Source organism: Triticum urartu, chromosome 3 (assembly GCF_003073215.2).
Source record: "Triticum urartu cultivar G1812 chromosome 3, Tu2.1, whole genome shotgun sequence".
Classification (NCBI taxonomy): Eukaryota; Viridiplantae; Streptophyta; class Magnoliopsida; order Poales; family Poaceae; genus Triticum; species Triticum urartu.
Genome location: NC_053024.1, coordinates 476,921,022 through 476,944,583, shown reverse-complemented (window position 1 = coordinate 476,944,583; position 23,562 = coordinate 476,921,022). Strand labels below are relative to the sequence as shown.

Below are 23,562 nucleotides of genomic sequence, written 5' to 3'. Positions count from 1 at the left end.
AGAGTACGGTTCTTTCTTTCGGCCACCCCATTTGACTGAGGTGAATAAGGAGGCGTCCTCTCATGGATTATACCATGTTCCGCACAAAAAGCATCAAATTCATTGGAAAAATACTTTCCACCACGGTCGGACCTAAGCCTCTTGATTTTTCGATCAAGTTGGTTTTCCACTTCAGCTTTATAGATCATGAAAAAGTTCAAAGCCTCATCCTTAGATTTCAGAAGATACACATGGCAGTATCTAGTGGAGTCATCAATTAACGTCATGAAATATTTCTTTCCACCTTTTGTCAAAACACCATTCATTTCACATAGATCTGAATGTATGAGCTCTAGTGGTGCAAAATTTCTCGTTTCCGCAGTCGTGTGAGACTTACGAGGTTTCTTAGCTTGCACACACACTTGACACTTAGATCCCTTCATAGTGGTGAAACTAGGGATTAAGTTCAACTTCGCTAGTCGCGACATGCAACCAAAGTTAACATGACAAAGATGTGAATGCCACACATTTGATTCACTATTCTTGCAAATATGATTAACAACTTTATTGCAAATGTCTGATAAGGATAAACGAAACAGGCCTCCTAACTCATAGCCTTTACCAACAAAGGTTCCATACTTGGATATTACAAATTTATTCGACTCAAAGACAAGCTTGTAGCCATCTCTACACAGAAAGATCCGCTAACAAGATTTTTATTGACGGAGGGGACATGATGCACGTTCTTCAGCCGCACGATCTTCCCCGAAGTAAACTTCAGATCGACCGTGCCAACACCACGAACAGAAGCACTTGAACAGTTGCCCATCAGCACGGTTGAAGTCCCTGGTCTGATAAGACGAAAACATGGAAATATCACCGCATACATGCACATTAGCACCCATGTCAATCAACCAGTCAAGAGAATGACATACTGAAAGAATAGTGGGAAATATACCATACCCAGCATCCTTCATGTCAGTGTCTCCAATGACAACATTAGCGGTCTTGCCGCCTTTCCCAGGATGACGCTTGTCATAGCGATTAGGGCAACTAGGAGCCCAATGATCAGTATCCCCACACACATGACAAGCACCTTTCTTCTTGTCATTCTTCTTCTTGAAGTTCGTGTGTTGCACAGCCTTGTTCTTCCCATCAAACTTTGCTTTACCATCAAACTTGCCCTTGTTCTTGAACTTGTGGGGCTGAAAGTTCTGCTTCTGTACCACATTGGCACTAGATCCTCCCTCAATACCTCGAGCACGTGTGTCCTTTGCTCTCGCCTTTTCTTCCACATCAAGAGTGCCAATGAGATACGGAACGGAAAACTCGTCCCTCTTATGCTTCAGTAAGGTAGCAAAGTTCCTCCACGAAGGAGGAAGCTTAGTGATGATACCTCCGGCAACAAACTTGTCCGATAGCACACAACTGAAGTACTCAAGTTCTCTAGCAAATGAATGTATCTCATGAGCTTGCTCAACCACGGAGCGCTCTTCAGTCATCCTGTAATCATAGAATTGCTCCATGATGTACAACTCAGTGCCAGCATCCGAGACCCCAAACTTGGCCTCGAGTGCATCCCACATATCTTTTCCATTATCAATTGACGCATAAGCATCAACTATGTTCTCACCAAGAACACTCAAGAGAGCAGCCTTAAACAGAGTATCCATTTTCTAAAAGGCTTGTGCCTGTTGAGCATCGAGCTCCCCTTCAGGTTTGCCAAGAGTGGCGTCATAGCAACTCATGGTTTGAAACCATAAGACTGCTCTCACGCGCCACCTCTTATAGTGGATACCTTCAAACATAGGAGGTCTCATGGAAGCAGCAAAACCACTTGGTGTAAATTGCCTATAATAAGGTTTTTGGATTGTTGGAAATATGAGCAATTTACAAAATGATTTTATTAATAGAAATACTAGATAAAGCATGACTAATATAATAGAGATAAAACAAGTCATGCTTTCTGACAGAGAGAAGGTAAATAGCTTCTGCATATATGAACCGTAGCCTAGCATATCTATAGCAGACAGTAGAACTAGTTGCATATATGAGGTACAACCTAACATATCTAGAGCAAGTACTAGTACGAGAAACTGTGGCAGGACATCTAACAGAAAGAAGAATACGTACGGGACAGCAGCAGCAGTAGCACTGGACTTGGGGTCGGTGTCCTCGCCAGCCATGTCGTCGAGGAGGTTGTCGACGTCGGGGAAGAAGTCGTCGGAGGAAGATAGCAGCAGCTCAGAGAGACTCATTCCCCGCGGCACGGCGCGGCGCGGCGGAGAAGGAGCGAGCGTGGATATCCCTCTTGTTCTCATGCTCGTACAAGTGGGGAAAGAACCTCTCTTATAAGGAGGTCCAACTCCCACTAAACTAGCAATGTGGGACTAAACTTTAGTAGTATCCCTTGCCTTGCACAAATGGGTTAAGTGGGCCTCTAGGATTTATTAGGAATTTCTGAAATAGTTATTGGGCTGCCCAAAATAGACTAAATTCCAGCAAGGTCCTCCTCCGTGCACTGGTCTCCAAGACCAACCCAATGTCTACGGCTATTTGACCAGGCTTGTCAGGGACTACTGGACGCACGGCTGCATCACCATCACAGCTTACGCATGGCCGTGAAGTACCATCCATCTCTCCCTACTAATAAACCACCGATTGCTTTTGGTCGTACGTCGCGGCAGGTTTGCAAAAAAGTCCCCGTATTTTTTAGTATTCAACCCGCAGTCCGTTCTTAAGTGAGAAAACGTTTCGATTAAGAATTTTGCAAATAAATTCCTACAGTATACGGTATTAAATCCACGGTCCTTAAAGTGAGAAGAAAAAACGAAACCCATCGGGCTCTCCTATCTCTCCCTCGCCTCAGCCGCCAGGAGCGGCGGTCGATCCGGTGCCGCGCCGGCCGCGGGCCGTCGACCGGTGCCGGCGAGAGTACGCGCCTCCCGAGTCTTCCTCTGCGCCATTCTGCATGGGGACGCGGTCGAAGGAGCTCGCTGCCAGGTTGACGGCCGGGGGCCCCGGCGGCGTCGGCAGACCAGCAGGACGAGGATGCGGGGAGGGGCAGCACGAGCGGGTGGTCGCGCTCCGCGAGATCAAGAACCAGACCTTCGGGAACCAGACCAAGAAGCTCCTCTACCTCACGGCGCGTCACCAGCCATGCTCGTCCATGAGCGGCCGCGGCGGGGAGCTTTGCTTGTGGCGTAGACGATGGCGCGCATGCCGTGCTTGCTGCTGGAGCCGTGGGGCACCTTACATGGCTCCTCGCCCACCCCGACAACAAGGTCAGCTTCCTTCAATTGCTTGTTTCCTTAATTTCGTGTATGCCTACTCGGTTTGGGGATTTGTTGCTCAATTGGGAGAATATTTGTTGCATGCAGAAGAGCTGGTGGGAGGAAATGGGTGGCTACCCAGCAACTGCTTGCTGATTGCGCCAATTTGGGGCTTGCTAGCAATTGTGCTTGTCCCTGAACTATAGACCAAAAAGAGACAATGCTAACTTAATGAATGTTTTGTGTGGGAATTAGTCTGTACATTAGCCACAACCTGATCCACAGGGAATAGGTGCTCGAGATGGAGGAGGACATCCAGATTGAGATTGGCGGTCGATACCAATGCCGTCCTGGGTGGCGTGCTCGAGATCGAAGGCGGGGAGCTCCAGAAGGAAGACGGCGGCATTGCCTCAGAGTAGCTGCATGGGGAAGAGGAGGGGTGGAGGAGTCGACGCTGCATCTCCATCCGCCGCGATGGGAGTGATGGCGCCAGCGCTCGCCGTGTCCGCCGTCAGCTCCATCTTGACGATGTTATCCTTGATTGGAAGTTCGAGCGCCCTCACAACAGGACTTACTCCACCCCTTCTCCCTCCCTGTTCCCTTCCCCTGGGGGTTAATTGAAGTATTTATATTTCCGTACTAGTGTGGTTCAACTTGCTATTGGGCATATGGTGTGTTTTCTGAATTTTGGTCTGAAAGATGATTTTGTGAGTTCAAGCTTTTGTGCGATTCCTGATGTTGTGTTCCTGCCAAATGACATAGGTCCCGCACTGAATTTTTCTGATGCCATAATCATGGCAGGAGCTTTGTACTGGGAAAGTATGTCAGAATTATCTAGAATTGATGGACTTCAGTTGGTGTTTGTTTGCTGGATGGAATTAGATTTGTGGATATATCAGTTTATGGGTGGCTACTTGATTGGTGAATTCACCTGCTATATGAACACTATTTTTAATAAATGGTGTGCAGCTAGAGATGTATAAGAACAAGTTTGAGCATAAAGATTCATATAAAGAATTGTGTAAAAATTTGTGATTCTTAATATCTTGAGAACTAGCGTATATTTTTTCCACTACATTAGCCTTCAGATTTTTCTTGGATTTGCTTTCTGCACTAATGTTTTCAGTGCCATCCTTCTTCCGCGATGCTGCTGCATGCCAGGATTCGCAGTGGCACCGCCGCGGCCAGCGAGGACACAAGCTCACGAGGATTGTTGCCGCTTCGGAGGACATGGGAGCTGCCATAGCCAGCGAGTACGTGAGCGCACATAGGCACCATCGCTTTCGAGGATGCGAGAGCCATCTCAGCTTGAGAGAATGTGCATACCATCTCCAGGTATATAGCAGTAACATCTCTCCCTAACTCCACTCCGATATGTAGCATTTTTTTCTCTCCTATTGTGAGATTGCAGTGTGTGCAACAAGTGTTCCTCTATGAAAGTGCGTTATATCGACTAGAGGGGGGTGAATAGGCGATTTTTATGAAATTCTTCACTGAGGAATTTTTCGGTGAGGAAATTCCTTAGCGAAGAACTACTAGCAGCGAAATAAGTACTCAAAAGTAAACATAACAGAATATAAGCATAATCATCATGATGAAATGAAGACAGGCATAGAGTACAGGAAGCGTAATCACAGGATAACACAGGATGAAGACAAACAGACTAAAGAAATTGAACTGAGGAAATTGAGAAAGTCTTTAGTCAAAGTCTTCAAACACAGATATGAACAAACACACAACACAGTTATGAGGAAATGAAAGAGTTGAGGGAATAGAACTAGTAAGCTTGGTGAAGATAATGATTTGGTAGACCAGTTCCAACTGCTATCTCAGTTGTATGTCGGGTTGGAGCGGCTGAGTATTTAAACTCGAGGACACCCAGTCCTGAACACGCAGCTCAGGACACCCAGTTCTCACCGTATTCTCCTTGAACTAAGGTCACACAGACCTCGTCCAATCACTCGTGGTAAGTCTTCAGGCGACTTCCAAACCTTCACAAACTTGGTCACTCGGCGATCCACAATTACTCTTGGATGCTCTAGACCATGACGCCTAACCGTCTGGAAGAAGCACAGTCTTCAAAGGTAACAAGCGTCGGATCCACGCAGGATCAATCTCTTCAGTGATGCTCAATCACTTGGGGTTTGTAGGTGTTTGGGTTTGGGGTTTTTGGTTTTTCCTCACTTGATGATTTTCGCTCAAAGTCCTCAGAGGATGGGTTGCTCTCAAATGACAAGTGTCAGTTTCTCTCGGAGCAGCCAACCAGCTAGTGGTTGTAGGGGGCGGCTATTTATAGCCTAGGGAGCAGCCCGACATGATAAGACATAAATGCCCTTCAATGATATGACCGTTAGGTGGATATATATTTTGGGACAGCTGGCGCATAGCACAGCAACGGTCGGAATTTTGAGTAGCAAAATCCTCAGGGCTATCATGTTCCTCACTGTGTAGGCAATCCGCACTGGCGAATTCCTAACTCCCCAGTCAGGACAAATTCCTCAGAGACTAGAAGAACTTCGTCTCTGTCACTGAAGAAATTGACTGAACTATATGATATTTCCAATGGCTTCACTCGAAGGGATTGGTCGGTGTAGGATTTTGATTTGAGCATCACATGGAAATTTTTCCTTAGTATTTCCTCGACCCCCTTTAACAGTACGGTGTTTCCTATGACTCAAGAAGGAGAAAAAAACAAAACTATGAAAACGGAAGCCTTCAAGCTTCATATTCCTCGCATGAATATCAATTCTTCACGGACACACCAATTTCTTCACTTTCAAAGTCTTCATGAAAGTCTTCAGAAATACCAAAATCTTCAATCGAAGATATTCATTTTTAGGGGTCGACTTTTCCTGTGAATATCAAACTACTCATAGACTTATAGACCTGTGTACACTCACAAACGCATTAGTCTCTTAACCTATAAGTCTTCAATACACCAAAATCACTAAGGGGCACTAGATGCACTTATAATCTCCCCCTTTTTGGTGATTGATAACAATATAGGTTAAGTTTTCAACGGGGATAAACATATGAAGTGTAACTACTGATATTGAGGAATTTGATTGCAAGATATAGAAGAACTCCCCCTGAAGATGTGCATAGTGAGGAATTTGCTTTTGAAGCAATGCACACTTGAAGAGTTGAATCATGGAGATCTCCCCCTATATCTTGTAATTCATACACGCATTTAACATATAATGTGAAGAATTTGAAATGCATGATGAAAATATGGTGCCTGATGAAATTCAGCATACGTGCGATAATATTAACGAGGAATAAGCATGCAGAATAGTGCATCAAAAGTATCAGAGCACAGTGCATCAAAAGTATTAGAGAACCATCGGGTTTAAGATTACAACTCGATCCAATAAAGTTTCAGAAGAACGAGAGTTGTAACTTAGCAAAAAAATGCCCATATAGTAGACCCGCTTGAGGACTAACTCATATTTCTCCCCCTTTGTCATCGAATGACCAAAAGGATCGAAAATGAGGACTAACTTCCCTGAAGATAATCATGTTGATGATGGAGCGCCAGCGTTGTTGGGGTCGTTTGTTGATGTAGGGCCTGCCGCAGTGTCGTCCAAATCTTCATGTTCATCAGTGTCGCGCGATGAAGAATATGAGCTGGCCACCAGAGAAGGAACCTGGACCTTCTTGAATTTCTTCGGTGGAGGTGCAGACCAGTCAAAATCTTCTTTGAGACCCATGTTCTTCAGATCTTCTTCACCATACAGATGTGACAGGATTGCCCAGGTGCGACCGAAGACTTGATGGAGGTAGTAGTGGTTTTTCTTCACTGCATTGTGTGTGGCAGTCATGTTGTGAAGAAGTGAACCAAACTGACGCTTAACTCATTTGTGATTTTGATCCACCTTCTGGTGAAGACTAAGCAGAAGTTCACGGCCAGTCATCACGCGCGGAGCAGTGGCTTGAGGAGTGGACTTGGGTGCATTGGCAGAGTCATGTGTGGCAGAGTCATCATTGGTGGAATAAGATGCAGCTTTGCGAAACTGACCATCCAATGGACGAATGCCTTCATCTATTACAGCTGATGCCTTGCCCATTCCATCAACTGAGGAATATGTCTGCTTGAGGACTTCAATTGGGGGCAAGTAGCTGAGGTGATTCTGGAAATCAGCTTTGTTGTTGAGTGAAGACCTTGTCCTGAGGAATCTCATAATCCAAGGTGCATAAGGCTTCAGCTTAAACGGAGACAGTGCAACATTTGCCATAGTCCTCATGAAGAAATCGTGATAATTGACAGGAATGCCATGAACGATGTTGAATGCCAGATTCTTCATGATGCCAACAATTTCCTCATCAGATGAGTCGTGGCCTTTGATGGGACTGATTGTCCTTGTAAGAATACGATAGACAGTTCTGGGCACGTACAGCAATTCCTTCACGAGGAATTTGGTTCTTGGTGCTTGACCTGTCTTCAAAGGTTTCATCAGCACCTGCATGTAATGATGTGTGAGCTCAGGTTCACTGTAGATGCAGCGAGCTTCTTCAAGGGGAGGACTGAGTGGTAGAGCACGAAGCAATTTAGAGGCTGGTGCAGTGTAGTGAGTGTTTTTAGACATCCAGTCCAGCACCCATGAATTCACATCTTCAGCATCTCCGGTGATGTGCAGCGTTGCATAGAATTGAAGAATCAGTTCTTCATTCCAATCGCAGATGTCAGAGAAAAAGTTTAGCAGTCCAGCGTAGTGAAGAACACCGAGGACTGGTGCGAAGCACGGCAGAGATTCCATATCCACGTGAGGAATATGCTCATGCTAGAAGATCTTCTCCTTGTTGAAAAGCACTAAGGAATAGAAATTGGCTTGACTGGCAGTCCAGAAACGCCTCTTCCTAATGCGAGCAGAGTAATATGGGTTGTAATTTTCGAAGAATATGTGCCCACCGAAGAAATCATCAGCCTTGAACTTTTGCTTGCGTGAGAATTGATCCTTTGGCTTCGGCAGAGGAGTGTCAGTGAGTTGCATCACGACCTCAGGAATCTCAATCGCAGGTTTTTTAGGCTGAGGAATTTCTGGTTCCTCCTCAGTGGCAGTCTGCGTCGTTGGTTGTTTAGCAGCAGCAGTTTCTTCAGCGCTAGTGGCTGGAATTTCCTCATGGACAGATGCAGTGGGATGAGTTTCTTCAGAGCCCATGTGAACAGTTTGAGTGGGGGACTGAGGAATTTGCTGTAGAGGGGTGAACATTAGAGAGTTTGGATGCTGACTTTCCCAGAATTCATCACTGATTACGGGTGTGGAGCAGCCAATGTCCACATCTTCATCTTCCATTTCTTCAACGCCAGCCTCTTCAGCTGTGACCTGAGGCATAGGCGAGGAGATGATAGGTGTTGAAGGGATCACATCCACTTAAATTTCTTCGTCCAACGGTTCATACGAAGCAGCAGAAGGAGTTTCTTCATCAGATCCGTTGGGGATCACATATTCTTCATCAAAAAGAACAAGGTCCTTTGATGGCCTGGTTGAGATGGGAACAGCATCAATCGGATTTGCAAATGAACTTGTCATAGGCTTCATTTTCTTCGGAGCTGAAGAATCTGAAGCAACTGATGCTTTCCTTTTCTTCACTGCAGCACGCTCTGCAGCCTTGGTCTTCTTCACATCTGATGCAGATGGAAGGATTGGAGTTGAAGTTGGTGCAGGAGCAGCTGAGGAATCTGGTTGATTTTCTTCAGGCACAACTGATGCAGTTGCCCTGAGTTCTTCAGTTTCTTCAGGCACACCACTAGTGGGTGCCCTGGCAATTTTTCAGCGGCTGGAATGCAGTCATCAACCCTGAAACTCACATTATCTTCAGCAGCCTGATTTTCATCAGCGGTGCTGCCATTTTCTTCAGTAGGCTGAGCAGATGCTTCAGCCTGAGAAATTTCCTGTTGCATTGGGGCTGCAACATTGGAAGTGAAGTTATCCGCAAGTTTCACAAAACGAACCTTGGCTCCAAGCCAATCAGCGTGATATGCGTCAAAGTCATCACTGAGTTTCTTAATCTTAGTCTGAATAGTGACAAGTTCTTCAGTTGTCATAGAGACAACGTTTTTCTTCAGATAGCGCTCTTTCTTGTACTGCGCTTTCTTGATCTGCCTGGCCTTCTCAAATTTCCACTTTCTTCTTGAATGAAGTGGGTCAACATGTGACTATGGCCAGGAGTCATCTTGAAGTCAGGCAAGGGAGTGTTGGGGTCCTTGTGCCAATCATCAATGTAGTCAAGGATCAGCTTGGGATCCAAAAGCAGTGGCACCTCTGATCCTTTGGCTCTAGCGGCCCTGACTTGCCTGTCTCTGATGATTTCTGCAAGTTCATCATCATCAGCTTCATCTTCATCAGACGGCATTTGGAAAGCGACTTGCTTCTTTTGAGGACTTGGGCGAGGACCTCGTCCAGCAGTGGCCTTTGTCTTCAGCAGTGAGGGGCCAGCTGAGGAACTTGGTGCAGCTGAGGAACTAGCTGAGACATATACTTCTTCCTCAAGCTTATCATTGTTGAGTCTGAAGACTTTGTCAGGATTCTTTGGATCTTCAAAACCTGAGGGTTGAGCAACATATACTTCTTCCTCAAGCTTATCATTGAGGAATGCACTTTTCACATCCATTTGATATAAAATGATATCATGATGGTTAGCATAAGCAAGTAATATGCGAATAGCCTCAATTATAGCAACAGATGCAAAAGTTTCATCAAAATCAATTCCTTCAACCTGTGTGTAGCCTTGAGCTACAAGACGTGCCTTATTCCTCACCACAAGGCCATTTTCATCTTGCTTGTTGCGGTAGATCCACTTTGTGCCGATGATATTGTGCTTGCGAGGATCTGGACGTTTGACCAGTTCCCAGACATTGTTGAGCTCGAACTGATGTAATTCTTCTTGCATGGCCTGAATCCACTAAGGCTCCAGAAATTCTTCATCTACCTTAGTGGGCTCTATAATAGAGACAAAAGCATAGTGCCCACAAAAGTTAGACAAATGTGAAGCTTTTGAGCGTGTGAGAGGACCTGGCGCTTTGATGTCATTGATGATCTTTTCAATTTGCACTTCTTTTGCAATGCAAGGATGAGCTGGTTGTCGTTGAAGAATTTGATCAGCGTTTTCTTCAGCATCATTTTCTTCAGCATTTTCTTCAGGTGCATTAGCCCGACGTTCTTCATGTTCTGGAATGAATTCTTCAGCAGATTCTTCAGTAGGAATGACATCCTCAGTAGCCTTGAACTTGATAGTTTCCTCATGTGCTGGTTCATCTATCACAGTGGGTAGGTGCTCTCTTTGCGAGCCATTAGTTTCATCGAACCGCACATCTACAGTTTCAACAACTTTGTGAAGAACGTTGTTGAAGACTCTGTAGGTGTGCGAGTCCTTTCCGTAACCAAGCATAAAACCTTCATGTGCTTTCGGTGCAAATTTTGAGTTGTGATGAAGATCTCTAATCCAACATTTAGCACCGAAGACTTTGAAATAACTTACATTGGGTTTCTTATCAGTGAGGAGTTCATAGGCAGTCTTTTTGAAAAATTTGTGAAGATATACTCTGTTGATGATGTGGCACGCAATATCAATTGCCTCAGTCCAAAAACGACGAGGCATTTTGTATTCATCAAGCATAGTGCGAGCCATCTCAGCAAGAGTCCTGTTCTTGCGCTCCACGACGCCATTCTGCTGAGGAGGGTAAAGAGCAGATAACTCATGAGTAATACCAAGTTCATCAAGATAGTCATCGAGACCAGAATTCTTGAACTCAGTGCCATTGTCACTTCTGATGTGCTTGATCTTCACACCAAAGTTGGTTGAAACCCTCGAGGAAAATCGTTTGAAGACTTCATGCACTTCATGTTTGTAAGTAACAAGGTGTACCCATGTGTAGCGAGAATAATCATCAACAATATCAAAGCCATATTGAGATGCTTCATTTGAAATAGCAGAATAATCATTAGGACCAAAGAGATCCATGTGAAGCAATTCAAACGGGCGAGTGGTGGTCATGATAGTCTTTGCTGGATGCTTGGCCTTTGTCATCTTCCTAGCTTCACAGGCTCCGCATAGGTGATCCTTGAGGAATTTGACATTCTCGATGCCAATGACATGCTTCTTCTTCGCAAGCGTGTGCAAATTCCTCATCCCTGCATGACCAAGTCGTCGATGCCAGAGCCAGCCTTCTGAAGCTTTTGCAAGTAAGCACATGGCTGGTTGTGGTCCTGTAGAGAAATCAACAATATACAGGTCTCCTCTCCTAAAGCCTTCGAAGACTTTGGAATTGTCAGCTTCCATAACCACAACACAACGGTACTTGCCAAAGACAACAACCATATCAAGATCACAAAGCACTGAAACAGACATAAGGTTGTATCCTAAGGACTCAACGAGCATGACTTTGTCCATGTGTCGATCCTTTGTAATCGCAACCTTACCTAGACCCAATACCTGACTTTTGCCTTTGTCAGCAAAGATGATATGCTTCAGATGCGACAGAGATAATGGAGCATCCATCAATAGATTCTTGTCACCAGTCATGTGGTTTGTACATCCACTATCGAGGACCCACTCAGTGGCTTTGGGTTGATCATCCTGCAGATGAATTAGTGCAGCTTACAAACTCATATACTTCATTAGTGAAGAATATGACATCAATTCATAAGATCAATTTCATCAAGTAAAAGAACTGATAAAGCAATATGAGGACGTGAAAAATGAAAGTTCATTTCTTCATGATTAGCCTGCGTCCTATCAGGCATGCTCAGGTCTCCAACAAATTCTTCAGACGATTACGTGCGTCTAGAGACCTGACCCTGCAGAAGAGATTAGTTCTTTTTCTTCACCACCCACATCTGAAGGGGTGGCAAAGAGTTCATCATTCTGCAAGCTCCATACGAGAAGGATGGCATAGAAGCCAGTCCATTTCGTTTCACATAAGAGGGGTTAGAGTAAGCATAAGAGTATGCAGAGAAATTCTTCGAGAACTTATGGACATAATGATTTGAAGAATAATGCACATATCCATAATCCTTAGATCTTCCCTGCGAAACAGTCGGGTTAGCACGATGATGTTCATATGAGGACTTTGATCCATATGAGGAATTTGGTCCGTATGAGGACTTGAATCCATATGAAGAATTTGGTCCATATGAAGAATTTGATCTGGGGTTCCTATTCTTCACAGGTGGCGTCATGATGACATTCACCTGAAGATTTTCAAGGCATCTTTTGGGAACCCAGATTTTCTTCATAGGGGAGCCGTTCCTGCAGTTAGTGCCAACATATCTAGCAAATACTTCACCATTCTGATTTTTGAACAGTTTATAGTTGGAGTCAATTGACTCATCATCAGAATGAGGAGATTCACATGCAAATCCAGATAAGTTAGATGGATCAACTGGAGGTCCCTTTGCAGCAACCCATGTAGTTTTGGGGTACTACTCAGGCTTCCAATATGTACCATCAACATTGAGTTTTCTCTCAAAGGCGATACCCTCTTTCCTAGGGTTCCTGTTGAGGATCTGCTTTTTAAGCACATCACAAAGAGCCTGATGCCCTTTGAGGCTTTTATACATGCCTGTCGTGTACAATTCCTTCAGCCCTGCATCGTCAGTGATACAAGCAATGTCCTCAGATGAGGAATTAGTGATAGCAGAGGCATGTGAAGAATTTGAAACATTAGCAGCATTTGAACATTCAGGTGAAGAATTAGCAGATTCACGTTCAATGCACTTCAAGCATGGAGGAACAAATTCTTCCTGAGAAGCGTTGATTTGTTGGGCAAGTAATGAATCGCGCTCCTTCTGAAGATCTTCATAACTCACTCTTAGCTTCTCAAGGTCTTGCTTTCTTTGAAGAAATTTATAAGAAAGCTTCTCATGATCGGATAAGAGAGTGTTATAATGATCTTAAAGGGTGTCATACTTAGTATGAAGTCTCTGAAGACTTTCAGCCAAAGCTTTTGACTGATCCATTTCTTCACCCAACATATCATCGCTCTTATTTAGCATGTAGTAAACCTTTTCCAAAGCTCTTTGTTGTTTAGTGGCAAGGAAAGCAAGTTTGACATAGCTGGCTCCAAATTCATCACAAGATTCATCATCACTAGACTCGGATAGGTAGCATTCAGTTACCTCAGCATCTTTTGTCATAAGGCATGATGCAGAAGATGATGATTCAGGTTCAAATGTCATCACTTTGAGAGATTCCTTGAAGTCCTCAAACCAAGGATCATGACAGGTTCGATGACCTTCATAGACCTCAGAGAGACGGTCCCAGACGAGCTTCGCATGATCGAGATGCATGATATTCCTGAACTGATTTTGTGACAGACTGGAGCAGATGACATCCTTCGTCGTGAGGTTGAGAAGAGTGTACTTGCGAATGTTATCAGCTTCCGCCATCTTGCACAGATTGGTCAGACCAATCTCAGTGACGGTCCACAGCTCGCTGTTCATCGCCATGAGGCGTTTCTTCATCATGGCCTTCCACTTGGGATACTCATGACCGTCAAAGATGGGGCATGTCACTTTCGTCATACCTGCGGTCGACATAACTAAAACTCCAGGCGGTTAAACCAAAATCACACAGAATAAGGGAGTACCTTGCTCTGATACCAATTAAAAGTGCGTTATATTGACTAGAGGGGGGTGAATAGGCCGTTTTTATGAAATTCTTCACTGAGGAATTTGTCGGTGAGGAAATTCCTTAGCGAAGAACTACTAGCAGCGAAATAAGTACTCAAAAGTAAACATAACAGAATACAAGCATAGTCATCATGATGAAATGAAGATAGGCACAGAGTACAGGAAGCGTAATCACAGGATAACACATGATGAAGACAAACAGACTGAAGAAATTGAACTGAGGAAATTGAGAAAGTCTTCAGTCAAAGTCTTCAAACACAGATATGAACAAGCACACAACACAGTTATGAGGAAATGAAAGAGTTGAGGGAATAGAACCAGTAAGTTTGGTGAAGATAATGATTTGGTAGACCAGTTCCAACTGCTGTCTCAGTTGTACGTCTGGTTGGAGCGGCTGAGTATTTAAACTCGAGGACACACAGTCCCGGACACCCAGTCCTGAACACGCAGCTCAGGACACCCAGTCCTCACCGTATTCTCCTTGAACTAAGGTCACACAGACCTCGTCCAATCACTCGTGGTAAGTCTTCAGGCGACTTCCAAACCTTCACAAACTTTGTCACTCGGCGATCCACAATTCATCTTGGATGCTCTAGACCATGACGCCTAACCGTCTGGAAGAAGCACAGTCTTCAAAGATAACAAGCGTCGGATCCACGCAGGATCAATCTCTTCAGTGATGCTCAATCACTTGGGGTTTGTAGGTGTTTGGGTTTTGGGTTTTTGGTTTTTCCTCACTTGATGATTTTCGCTCAAAGTCCTCAGAGGATGGGTTGCTCTCAAATGACAAGTGTCAGTTTCTCTTGAAGCAGCCAACCAGCTAGTGGTTGTAGAGGGCGGCTATTTATAGCCTAGGGAGCAGCCCGACATGATAAGACATAAATGCCCTTCAATGATATGACCGTTAGGTGGATATATATTTTGAGACAGCTAGCGCATAGCACAGCAACGGTCGGAATTTTGAGTAGCAAAATCCTCAGGGCTATCATGTTCCTCACTGTGTAGGCAATCCGCACTGGCGAATTCCTAACTCCTCAGTCAGGACAAATTCCTCAGAGACCAGAAGAACTTCGTCTCTTGTCACTGAAGAAATTGACTGAACTGTATGAGATTTTCAATGGCTTCACTCGAATGGATTGGTCGGTGTAGGATTTTGAGTTGAGCATCACATGAAAATTTTTCCTTAGTATTTCCTCGACCCCCTTTAATAGTACTGTGTTTCCTATGACTCAAGAAGGAGAAAAAAACAAAACTATGAAAATGAAAGCCTTCAAGCTTCATATTCCTTGCATGAATATCAAGTCTTCACGGACACACTAATTTCTTCACTTTCAAAGTCTTCATGAAAGTCTTCAAAAATACCAAAATCATCAGTCGAAGATATTCATTTTTAGGGGTCAACTTTTCCTGTAAATATCAAACTCCTCATAGACTTATAGACCTGTGTACACTCACAAACGCATTAGTCCCTTAACCTATAAGTCTTCAATACACCAAAATCACTAAGGAGCACTAGATGCACTTACACTCTAAATGTCTGAGTGTAAAGACTACTCATGGATGATGCTTCTGTGATCAGACCTCTATGTATGTCCTTTGCGGCCTTTCCTATAAATAGATTATAAGTATATGTCATTGCCATATTAATTGTGTACTTCTCTGTTAGAAAATCACAAGATAGTTTCAGTGTTGTTGTTCTCAATCATGTTGCCCTTAAGTGCAAGACATCAATGCGCTCTTAAGTAAAAGGGAAATTTGGGCAGGAAAGGTAAGCAATTCGAAGCAAGCTCCTGAGATAAATTTTCTTTTGGTTTAGCTAACGAATGCTTTGGTATAGGTCTAATCTCTCCTTCCTGGAGATGGTTCTTTCTTATTTCTTTTATGGGGACTTAATTTTTTTTTCTTTAATTAGGATACCTTCACCTGGTATTTTTTGTTTTAATTAATGAATATAGATTAGTTACATTGTTTTGTCTCAACCAAGCTAGCCGTATAGTAGAAATTCAGCATGCACACAAGGTGATCTGGTTGAGTTTTACTACGTAACCGTACCATTGTTGTCTGCATGCTGAAAAGCTTATGGGTATGTACTGAAACTAAATTATAGCTGTTAAGGATTATTTGCAGACAGGTCAAGGCCGGAAGATGTCACCATTATCCCTAAACTGAGATGTCTTCAGAATTGGAGATGTCAGGAAGGCCCCCGTACAATTATAGGTACTAACATATAAAAATCCAAGAATTTCCCGCTAAGCGACACTCGACAATGCAAACTTAAATCATGCTAGAATTCGTCAAATACCATGTTTAACCTGAATTAGTTACTTGACATGTGCCTATCTTCTTCTTTTTCCAAATTATGTGTTCAATTGTTCATCATATTATTGATGGAATTAATTTTGCATCGATTGTTTGCACCACTTGATAATTACAACGAAAGTTATGGATGTCCAATCTGGCTGGTTGTTTGTCTACTACTAAAGCTTGTACAGATTTGCTTAAAATTGAATACACGTCAAAAAAAAATCTCCCGTTGCCACACACACATCCGTGGCAATTGTTGAAAGCTCTGAATGCTTCATTCTTTGTTCTGATGCTTAGGGATATTGGGTAGAATCCAGTGTCACTCATGGTCCTGGTTTAATAGAGGAACTCAATTGATCATGATTTTGAATGTCAAATGTCACACAGGGAAGGGCCTGAACATGAACTTACTTGGTAATGCCCATTTGTGTAGATCGGTAGCCTGTGGCATCTATTTTGTCCAATCGTCCGCCGCGGACAAATTTTCTTTGCTGGGTGTTGGTGGTTCTGCTTCCAATGTTTTTGTAGGACATTGCTCGGTTAGTAATGACTCTGAATGTAAAGCGTGCTATGAAGTACATGATGCGCTGTGTATTTCCCTCAATTACGTGAAGAAGAATGGCAGCAAAGACTTATGGTATGATACCTCAGTATATTTGATTGTCTTGATACCATGTTTCCTTTCTTTTTCATATAGGAATTCCACTAGGTTATTTTTACTATGAAACACGAATTCCACTGTTACCAGGGGGTTTGAAACCTAAGGCAGAGTCACTGTTTTCTCCCTCCAGGGTCAATTTTGTTTTTCTCGCTTTAGAATATTTTCTAACCATATATCTAAACCTTGCAATATGCTACTTACTGACTATGACCTTGCATAGGATGGAAGATACACTTGGAGAAGGTCCACCCAGTCTATCACCTTCACACATATGTTTTCACTCATCGTCAAGCATTGCACTCCCAATGTCCATATATTGTTCAATTACCACTGATGTCGACCTAGGTTATAAACCAAAATAAGACAATCCTTAGCATGGTTTCCCAAGCTATGTCGCTCTTTGAGACATGCTTGATAATTACAAAAACATTGGAAGTTGAAAAACGTTTATCCTTAAAAACTTTATTTTATAAGTTTATTTGTCACAATCAAATATATGCCTCTATATTTGTTCAGATTCCTGCAATATGCTATATTGAAAATTGATTTGTTCAATTTGCATGGCCTGATGGTCATATGGATAGAAGTATTAGCATAAAAAACCCAGATATTCCACGGATGAGGGGCCTTCTTTAACTGAATTGAGTGTACACAATGCAAAGCCTTCGCCCAAGAGTATGACAATGATGCTGAACAAGCCCTTACACATATGGCATTTAAATAAACTGATCGTGAACTGAAGCTATGTGAACGATGGGATATTTTTGTTCGTAGTAATAAAAATATTATTGTAGTAACTTACATTGAGGTTACACACACAGGGATAGAGAGAGAGAGGACATGACGAAGGTTAAGCGGTTTGTAGTTGGGGGGAGGGGGCGGATCTGGAGCTATGCTTAGGACGTGTGCTATTTGTTTTCCCGTTGCAACGCACGGGCAATTTTTCTGATAAGGTTTAGATTAGAGGCGTGTTATCTACGCTACCACCTGAAACGGGGTGCCGCAAAATTTCCACGTGCGTGTGCTTGCCCGCGCGCGCATGTGCCAACGAAAGGATCCGTCATGGGAGCGCACACACACACACACAAAAAACCCCGAAAGGATCCGTCATCGGAGCACAGAAGCGCCGCTGGCGCACGGACATCGCCCATGTTGTTCCGGCTTGGACCCGGAACAGCACGTAGGAGTACGTATTAGTAGACCGACAAAGATTCGACCGGCTTCTGTTCCCGCCGACGCCGTACCCCGCGGCGCCTTCGCTCTGTGCTCGTGGCGACGGGCCGTACGCCGGGCGAGCAGCCGAGCCACGTCGCTCCGACCGGTTGCCGTCGCCCGCCACTCACTGGCCCGGCCCCGCGGCATGGCAACACCGCGGCTCGTTTATTCCTCGTGGTCTCTCGCCATAATTCTCCGCCTGGTCCACCGGTTGCCGCTCATCATCCCGGTGCATGACAGGCAGTATGATCTCGGAATGTCAGATCAGGTGTCTGGTGGTCTGCTGTTATACTCCTACTACGTAGCAGTACTAGCCTCTGAACCAATACTAACCTGGTCCCGAGCTCCGAGGGGATGGAACGATGCCAGCAACAACTAACGAACGTGCCTAGCAGCTTACCAAGGAGTACCACTAGCATGCATGTGTGGTGCTCGAGCCTCTCGTCGTTGATCCCGTGGGTCATCCCCTCAATGGGGCTATGATTCACTTACACCTCCCTGCACACGGCCGTCTTTAGAAGCCATCGTGTGCAGTGCTTCTGCCGCCAGGCCAGCCGCGGTCAGAGTCTCGGCGTCAAGCAAGACATCATATCATCACGGCTCTGCGCGCCACCACACCGCATTGTAATAAACAAAATAAATCACGGCCCGCATGTCGCCGGCGCAAGAACAAAGAAGAAGAAACTGGCACGTTCGGTCGGTTCCGTAGAAAGGAATCCCGAGCGGCCGGCAAGGTGGTTAGCGTCTTTCTTTAGTTCCACTCGTCTCTCTCTCTCTCTCTCTCTTTTCTTTTCTCCACCAACACCGCTAGATTATTGGAGCCATGTTGTCACGGGAGTAATTCAAACACGCCTTTTAGCAAAAGGGACCCTTTTGCGGAAAATTGGGTTACAAGCTAACACCAGCATTAATAATGCCACGAAATGGGTGTGCAACAACAGTGCACGCAGTACTGCTCCCAAACTAATCACTGAAACCGACTCGCGCGTACGGCAGCTGCTCCTAATTCCGAGTTGTACTGTAACAGCAGCATCTTTCTTTCTCATTGCTTTAGTTTCACGAGACACAAATCCAAGGGGAGAAAAGAAGCTAAGACAGGACGGCGACCTGCCAGAGAAATTAGTGTCCAGGAATACACAACACACAATCTTCCAAGTAGTAGCAACTTACGGAGCAAAAGTGTAAGAATCTTATTCCTTATCCTTACAAAAAAAGAGAGAGAGCAGAATCTCATGGTAAATTACAGAGTGTTCACATTTCTATACCTCTTATTTCGGCCATGTATATAGAAGAACCATAAACAGACGGTGAAAAGAAAAGAAACAGTGTTAAAGGAGTAACAAAGACTAGAGAAAATTGACAAAGTACAGTCTCTAATCTTCCCAGTTGGTTGGTCTTGCCCGTGTCCGTGTGTAAATAAGAACAATATATACGACGATGGCTAGATCAGAACGGCCTCAGAAGTACTCGAGGTTGAAGTCAAAATGCGCCATGCTGTGCTCTTGCTGGCCGTGGCAGGGCAGCGCGAACTTGCCGCCCTCGTCGCCGGCGTAGGCGGCGAACGGCTCCACCTTGCTCTCGGAGGCCCAATGCAGCGCCTCGCCCTCCAGCGCATTGCTCGCCTCCGGCGCGCTGTTCCAGTTGCTGCTGTTGCTGGAGCTCTCGCCGTAGCCCAGGTTCTCCGACACGTCCAGCACGCTGCTGTAGTCCACGAACCCGGCCGCGTCCTTGCCGCCGAGGTGGTCGTACAGCGGCATGCCCGCCCCGTCGAAGCCGGCGCCGAAGGTGTCGGCCACCGGGAAAGGGTCGAACACCTGCTGCTGCTGCTGCTTCAGGGCTATACCGTCGGCTCCCTGCGGCCTCTCGTCTTTCGACGCCTGGTCCGGTTCCACCCCCGCCACGCCGGAGATGGGCTTGTGGGTGCTGGGGTCGATGCCGCGCTGCCGCAGCTTCTTCTTGAGGCAGCTGTTCCAAAAGTTCTTGATCTCGTTGTCCGTCCGGCCCGGCAAGTGAGACGCTATCTGCGACCACCTGCATTGATTCCGCTCCGTTCATCAGCAAATCGCAAGATTTCACGCTGCTAAAATTTCAAAAAAGAAATGGAAGGCGTAATGTATGTACCTGTTCCCCAGGATCTCATGCAGGCCGACGATGGCGTCCTCCTCCTGCTGCGAGAAGCTTCCCCGCTTCAGGTCGGGGCGCAGGTAGTTGATCCACCGCAGCCGGCAGCTCTTGCCGCACCTCTGCAGACCTGGATCATTGAGCACACTCCTCATTAAGCGCCAACACATGCAAGAAAACAGACGGGCGGAGTTGGAATTATAAGTAGCTTTGCGGGGAGGGAGCGTACCGGCGAGCTTGGGCACGGAGCTCCAGCACCCGACGCCGTAGCGGATGATGTGGTTGTAGAGCTTCTCGTCCTCCTCGGGAGACCACAGCCCCTTGCGCAGCTTCTGCTGGACGCCGCCGCCGCCGCCGGTGCCCGCGTGCCGTCCCATTCTCCCGCCCGCCCGGCACGCGCGCGCGGCCGGCTCAAGGGACGAGCGAACAAACGACCGAGCAACCGGCGAGCTACCTCGTCAGTGTGATGGTTGGTTCGTTGCCTTGCCTGTGTATCTCTATCTATCTATCTCGGTCGGGAAGGCTGGCCGGGGTATATATGGGGAAGCGTGCGTGCCAAGAGCCGCGCACGTACGTACGGGGGCCGGGGAGGGGAAGACGACGCAGCAATCAAGCAGTAGGTCTCAAGCAACCTACTCCAGCTGAGGAGTATGTGTGTAAGTGTGTGTGCGCTTTGAGGTGCTCGCGCCTGCAATGGATTGGAGCTGAAGATACACCCCGTTTACTTGTGCTCCGTAGGCTTAGGATTTTCGTGATCAAAATGAAGTGCTCCTATAGTTGGGTGCGTGCGGGCGCAAGGAAGAGAAGAGGAGCAGCTTCTACTGTTGTTGCAGTAACAGCAAAGGAGGCAGAGACACGGCCGGGGAGAGGAATCGACTAGGGCCCGACGCTGCAGGATGGAAAATGACGGGCCAAAAGCTGGGTTAGTTGGAGGTATGACTTGAGAGATTTTTCTCATTAGCGCACGATTATGGTACAGTGTTAATCACCTAGCTAGGGGACTGTTGCGACAATGCAAGCTAGTAGAAAAACGCAACACCTGTGCTCTCTGCTATTCATGACAAGGGGGCTAGATGTATAATTGTGCTTAGATCATTCTCTAATCGCACCAACCGTGCGTGACATACATCAACGCCTTTTGCCGACTTCCGCATTCCATCTATCCATCTTGATTTGCAAATGGATGATCCCATCGTGCCTCCCTACGTCGCCAACTGTGACAAGCTGACGATAAGCTTAGCTAGGGTCGAAAAGGTGGCGGCACATCGTCGCAGGGATTTTTCTTTTTTAGCAGAGGTTGTATTCGCCCGTGTGATTCATCATGCAATTGGGAAACAAATTGAATCAGTCAATTTTGGAGGGAAAGAGTAGCGCAACCACAAACACAAGCCGGCACCAACGAGGGCCTCATTGGGGGTGGGGACAACGTGGCTTGCTATCATGTCACCACCGAAGAGGAGGAACAAGCTTTACTGGTTCGGGTAGGAGGCGGAGCAACCGGAAAGAGGTAGGGCTGATGGAGGAACATGAACTAGCGCCATTGGATTTCAATCCAACTCAAAGAATCAACCGGAAGTAAAAGTGTTTCAAGCACCTGACACACATAGGTGTTTTTGATATTTCTTGGATGATATTAACCGGCTCACTGTCTCTAAAACTCATTTCTGGTTATGGAACAAATGTTGGTGGCCACATCTTCAACTGCAGAGGACCCTTGTTGGCCTATGCCAACAAGGTGCTACAGGAAGGAGCCTCCTTTCGAGAAATAAAACAGTGACAATGGTGTCAAGGATCAATGGAGCAAACAACGAAATTGATATGCATCAGTTTCCCTCTAACGAGAAGGAGGAGGCGGGCCAGGCAGCGGCATGCATATGCATGATTTTTCTAGCCTACATCATAAAGAAATTTAACCATTGTTCTAAGACCGACTATCACTCATAATGTATGATATCCTTCTTATGTGGGCCATGAGAAGATGACTTCAAAGTCTTATAGATATCCCAAATATGTGCAAGAGCTCCCTACTCATTAAGGTTATGACCTTATAGTATTTTGGAGTTTGCACTCAAGAGAAGAGAATGTTTAGCCTCCATCCAAGAACTAGCAAGAGGTGTGACAAAAATTTTAGGTTAGCCTCCACTAAAAAAGAAAATAAAACAAAAGAGGGGATGATTGAAAGAAAAAAATCCGCCATCAAGAAAAGTGAGTTTCTTCCAAGATTGTGAAGTTCAGATCCATCATCTTGTATCCTTCAAGTTGTGGTTATACAATAATTAGTGAGTTCCAATCTCTAAATCTTGCAGCCTCAAATCTCACTATTATCCAATGTGAAATTTTGATACGTAAGAGCCTCTAATGCTACCTAAAGAAGACTTGATGTATCCCATATTTTGATAATTGTGGAAGAATGTTTAGGTGTGGCACCGGCTCATGCTTTTACCCACGTTGAGGGTTTTCCACGCTAAAATATGGTGTTTTATGTGTGTCGATGTTGTTGCTGCACTTTGGAGGATAGTGGCTAAAAGCGCCTAGTATGTATCCTAGTTTGTGAGTTGAAGACACCTAGTATCCATCTAGCTGCCTGTTGAAAGCACTTTTTTGCTAAGTTCTACCACTGAGGCAAAACCATCCCATACTCCATATATGTTGATGCATATTTTTTCTTCTGTTTTGAGCAACGATCGTTAAGGTAGTGCATAAGTATATGCTAATTTCAAACATGTACCAATACAACTATCGATGACCAACTCTGATGCGCAAGCCAGAGCAGTTTTGTACAACCGTTGGACCCGAGATAGCTAGTCAAAAACATTGGTTGTGCATACACCGGTGGTTTTGTGTGTCTCCAAACACAATGAACTGGTATCATAAGTTCAATTGTTTCTTACCATTGTAGTAGACTTTATTGCTTATAGATTAAAGATGTCTTCTTTGGATAATGAGGTGAGCTAGGATTAAAGACCTAAAACCAAAATCAAGAACCTAATGAGTATGTCTGCGGAAAAGCTCTCCTACTTGGGTGAGAGAGGGGGCGTACGACCGGAATACTCAAAGGTGGCATTCGATTATAGTGTTTCTATTTCTCAAAACACTTATGTTGATAATGCTGGCCCCATACCCATGTTTGATAGGTCTCAGTGTGCGTATTGGAAAACTAGAACGAGAATTCATCTATATGGAGAAAATTTTGGTCTTTGGGAGGTTACTTTGTAAAGTTTCTCTGTGGTCGATCCAAAGGATCTCACTCCTTCTCTCAAAGACAAATTTAAACAATTTAAATTCCTAGCTTCGTCCATGATTCTCAAGGACGCGGCTCAAACTATGTTCAACTTCATTAGCCTTCATGGTATCACCTGGAGAGCTTGGGATGCCCTAG

The 23,562-nt window shown here is 45.1% G+C and overlaps 2 protein-coding genes across 5 annotated transcripts; one reads left to right on the top strand and one right to left on the bottom strand.

The window, feature by feature from the left end:
* Positions 1–2,808: 2,808 nt before the first annotated feature.
* On the top strand, positions 2,809–17,713 carry LOC125544454. Of its 4 annotated transcripts, none has more exons than XR_007299496.1 (4): positions 2,809–3,263; positions 3,360–4,586; positions 16,010–16,823; positions 17,068–17,713. XR_007299496.1 is itself a non-coding variant. In XM_048708156.1 (2 exons), exons 1-2 carry the CDS (start codon positions 2,951–2,953, stop codon positions 4,520–4,522), a joined length of 423 nt encoding a protein of 140 aa, XP_048564113.1. In that variant the 5' UTR covers positions 2,809–2,950; the 3' UTR covers positions 4,523–4,679. The 4 variants fall into 4 exon arrangements, 2 of the variants coding, with proteins under 2 accessions (XP_048564113.1, XP_048564114.1); XR_007299495.1 differs by having other exon boundaries at positions 16,010–16,099; positions 17,068–17,707; XM_048708156.1 differs by lacking the exons at positions 16,010–16,823; positions 17,068–17,713 and having other exon boundaries at positions 4,413–4,679.
* A 1,520-nt stretch (positions 17,714–19,233) lies between these two features.
* On the bottom strand, positions 19,234–20,703 carry LOC125544453 (myb-related protein Hv33-like). Its single transcript, XM_048708155.1, has 3 exons — positions 20,413–20,703; positions 20,184–20,313; positions 19,234–20,093 (listed from the first exon to the last, which is right to left on the bottom strand). The coding sequence occupies exons 1-3, from the start codon at positions 20,558–20,560 to the stop codon at positions 19,520–19,522; spliced, it is 852 nt and encodes a 283-aa protein (XP_048564112.1). The 5' UTR covers positions 20,561–20,703; the 3' UTR covers positions 19,234–19,519.
* Positions 20,704–23,562: the final 2,859 nt, after the last annotated feature.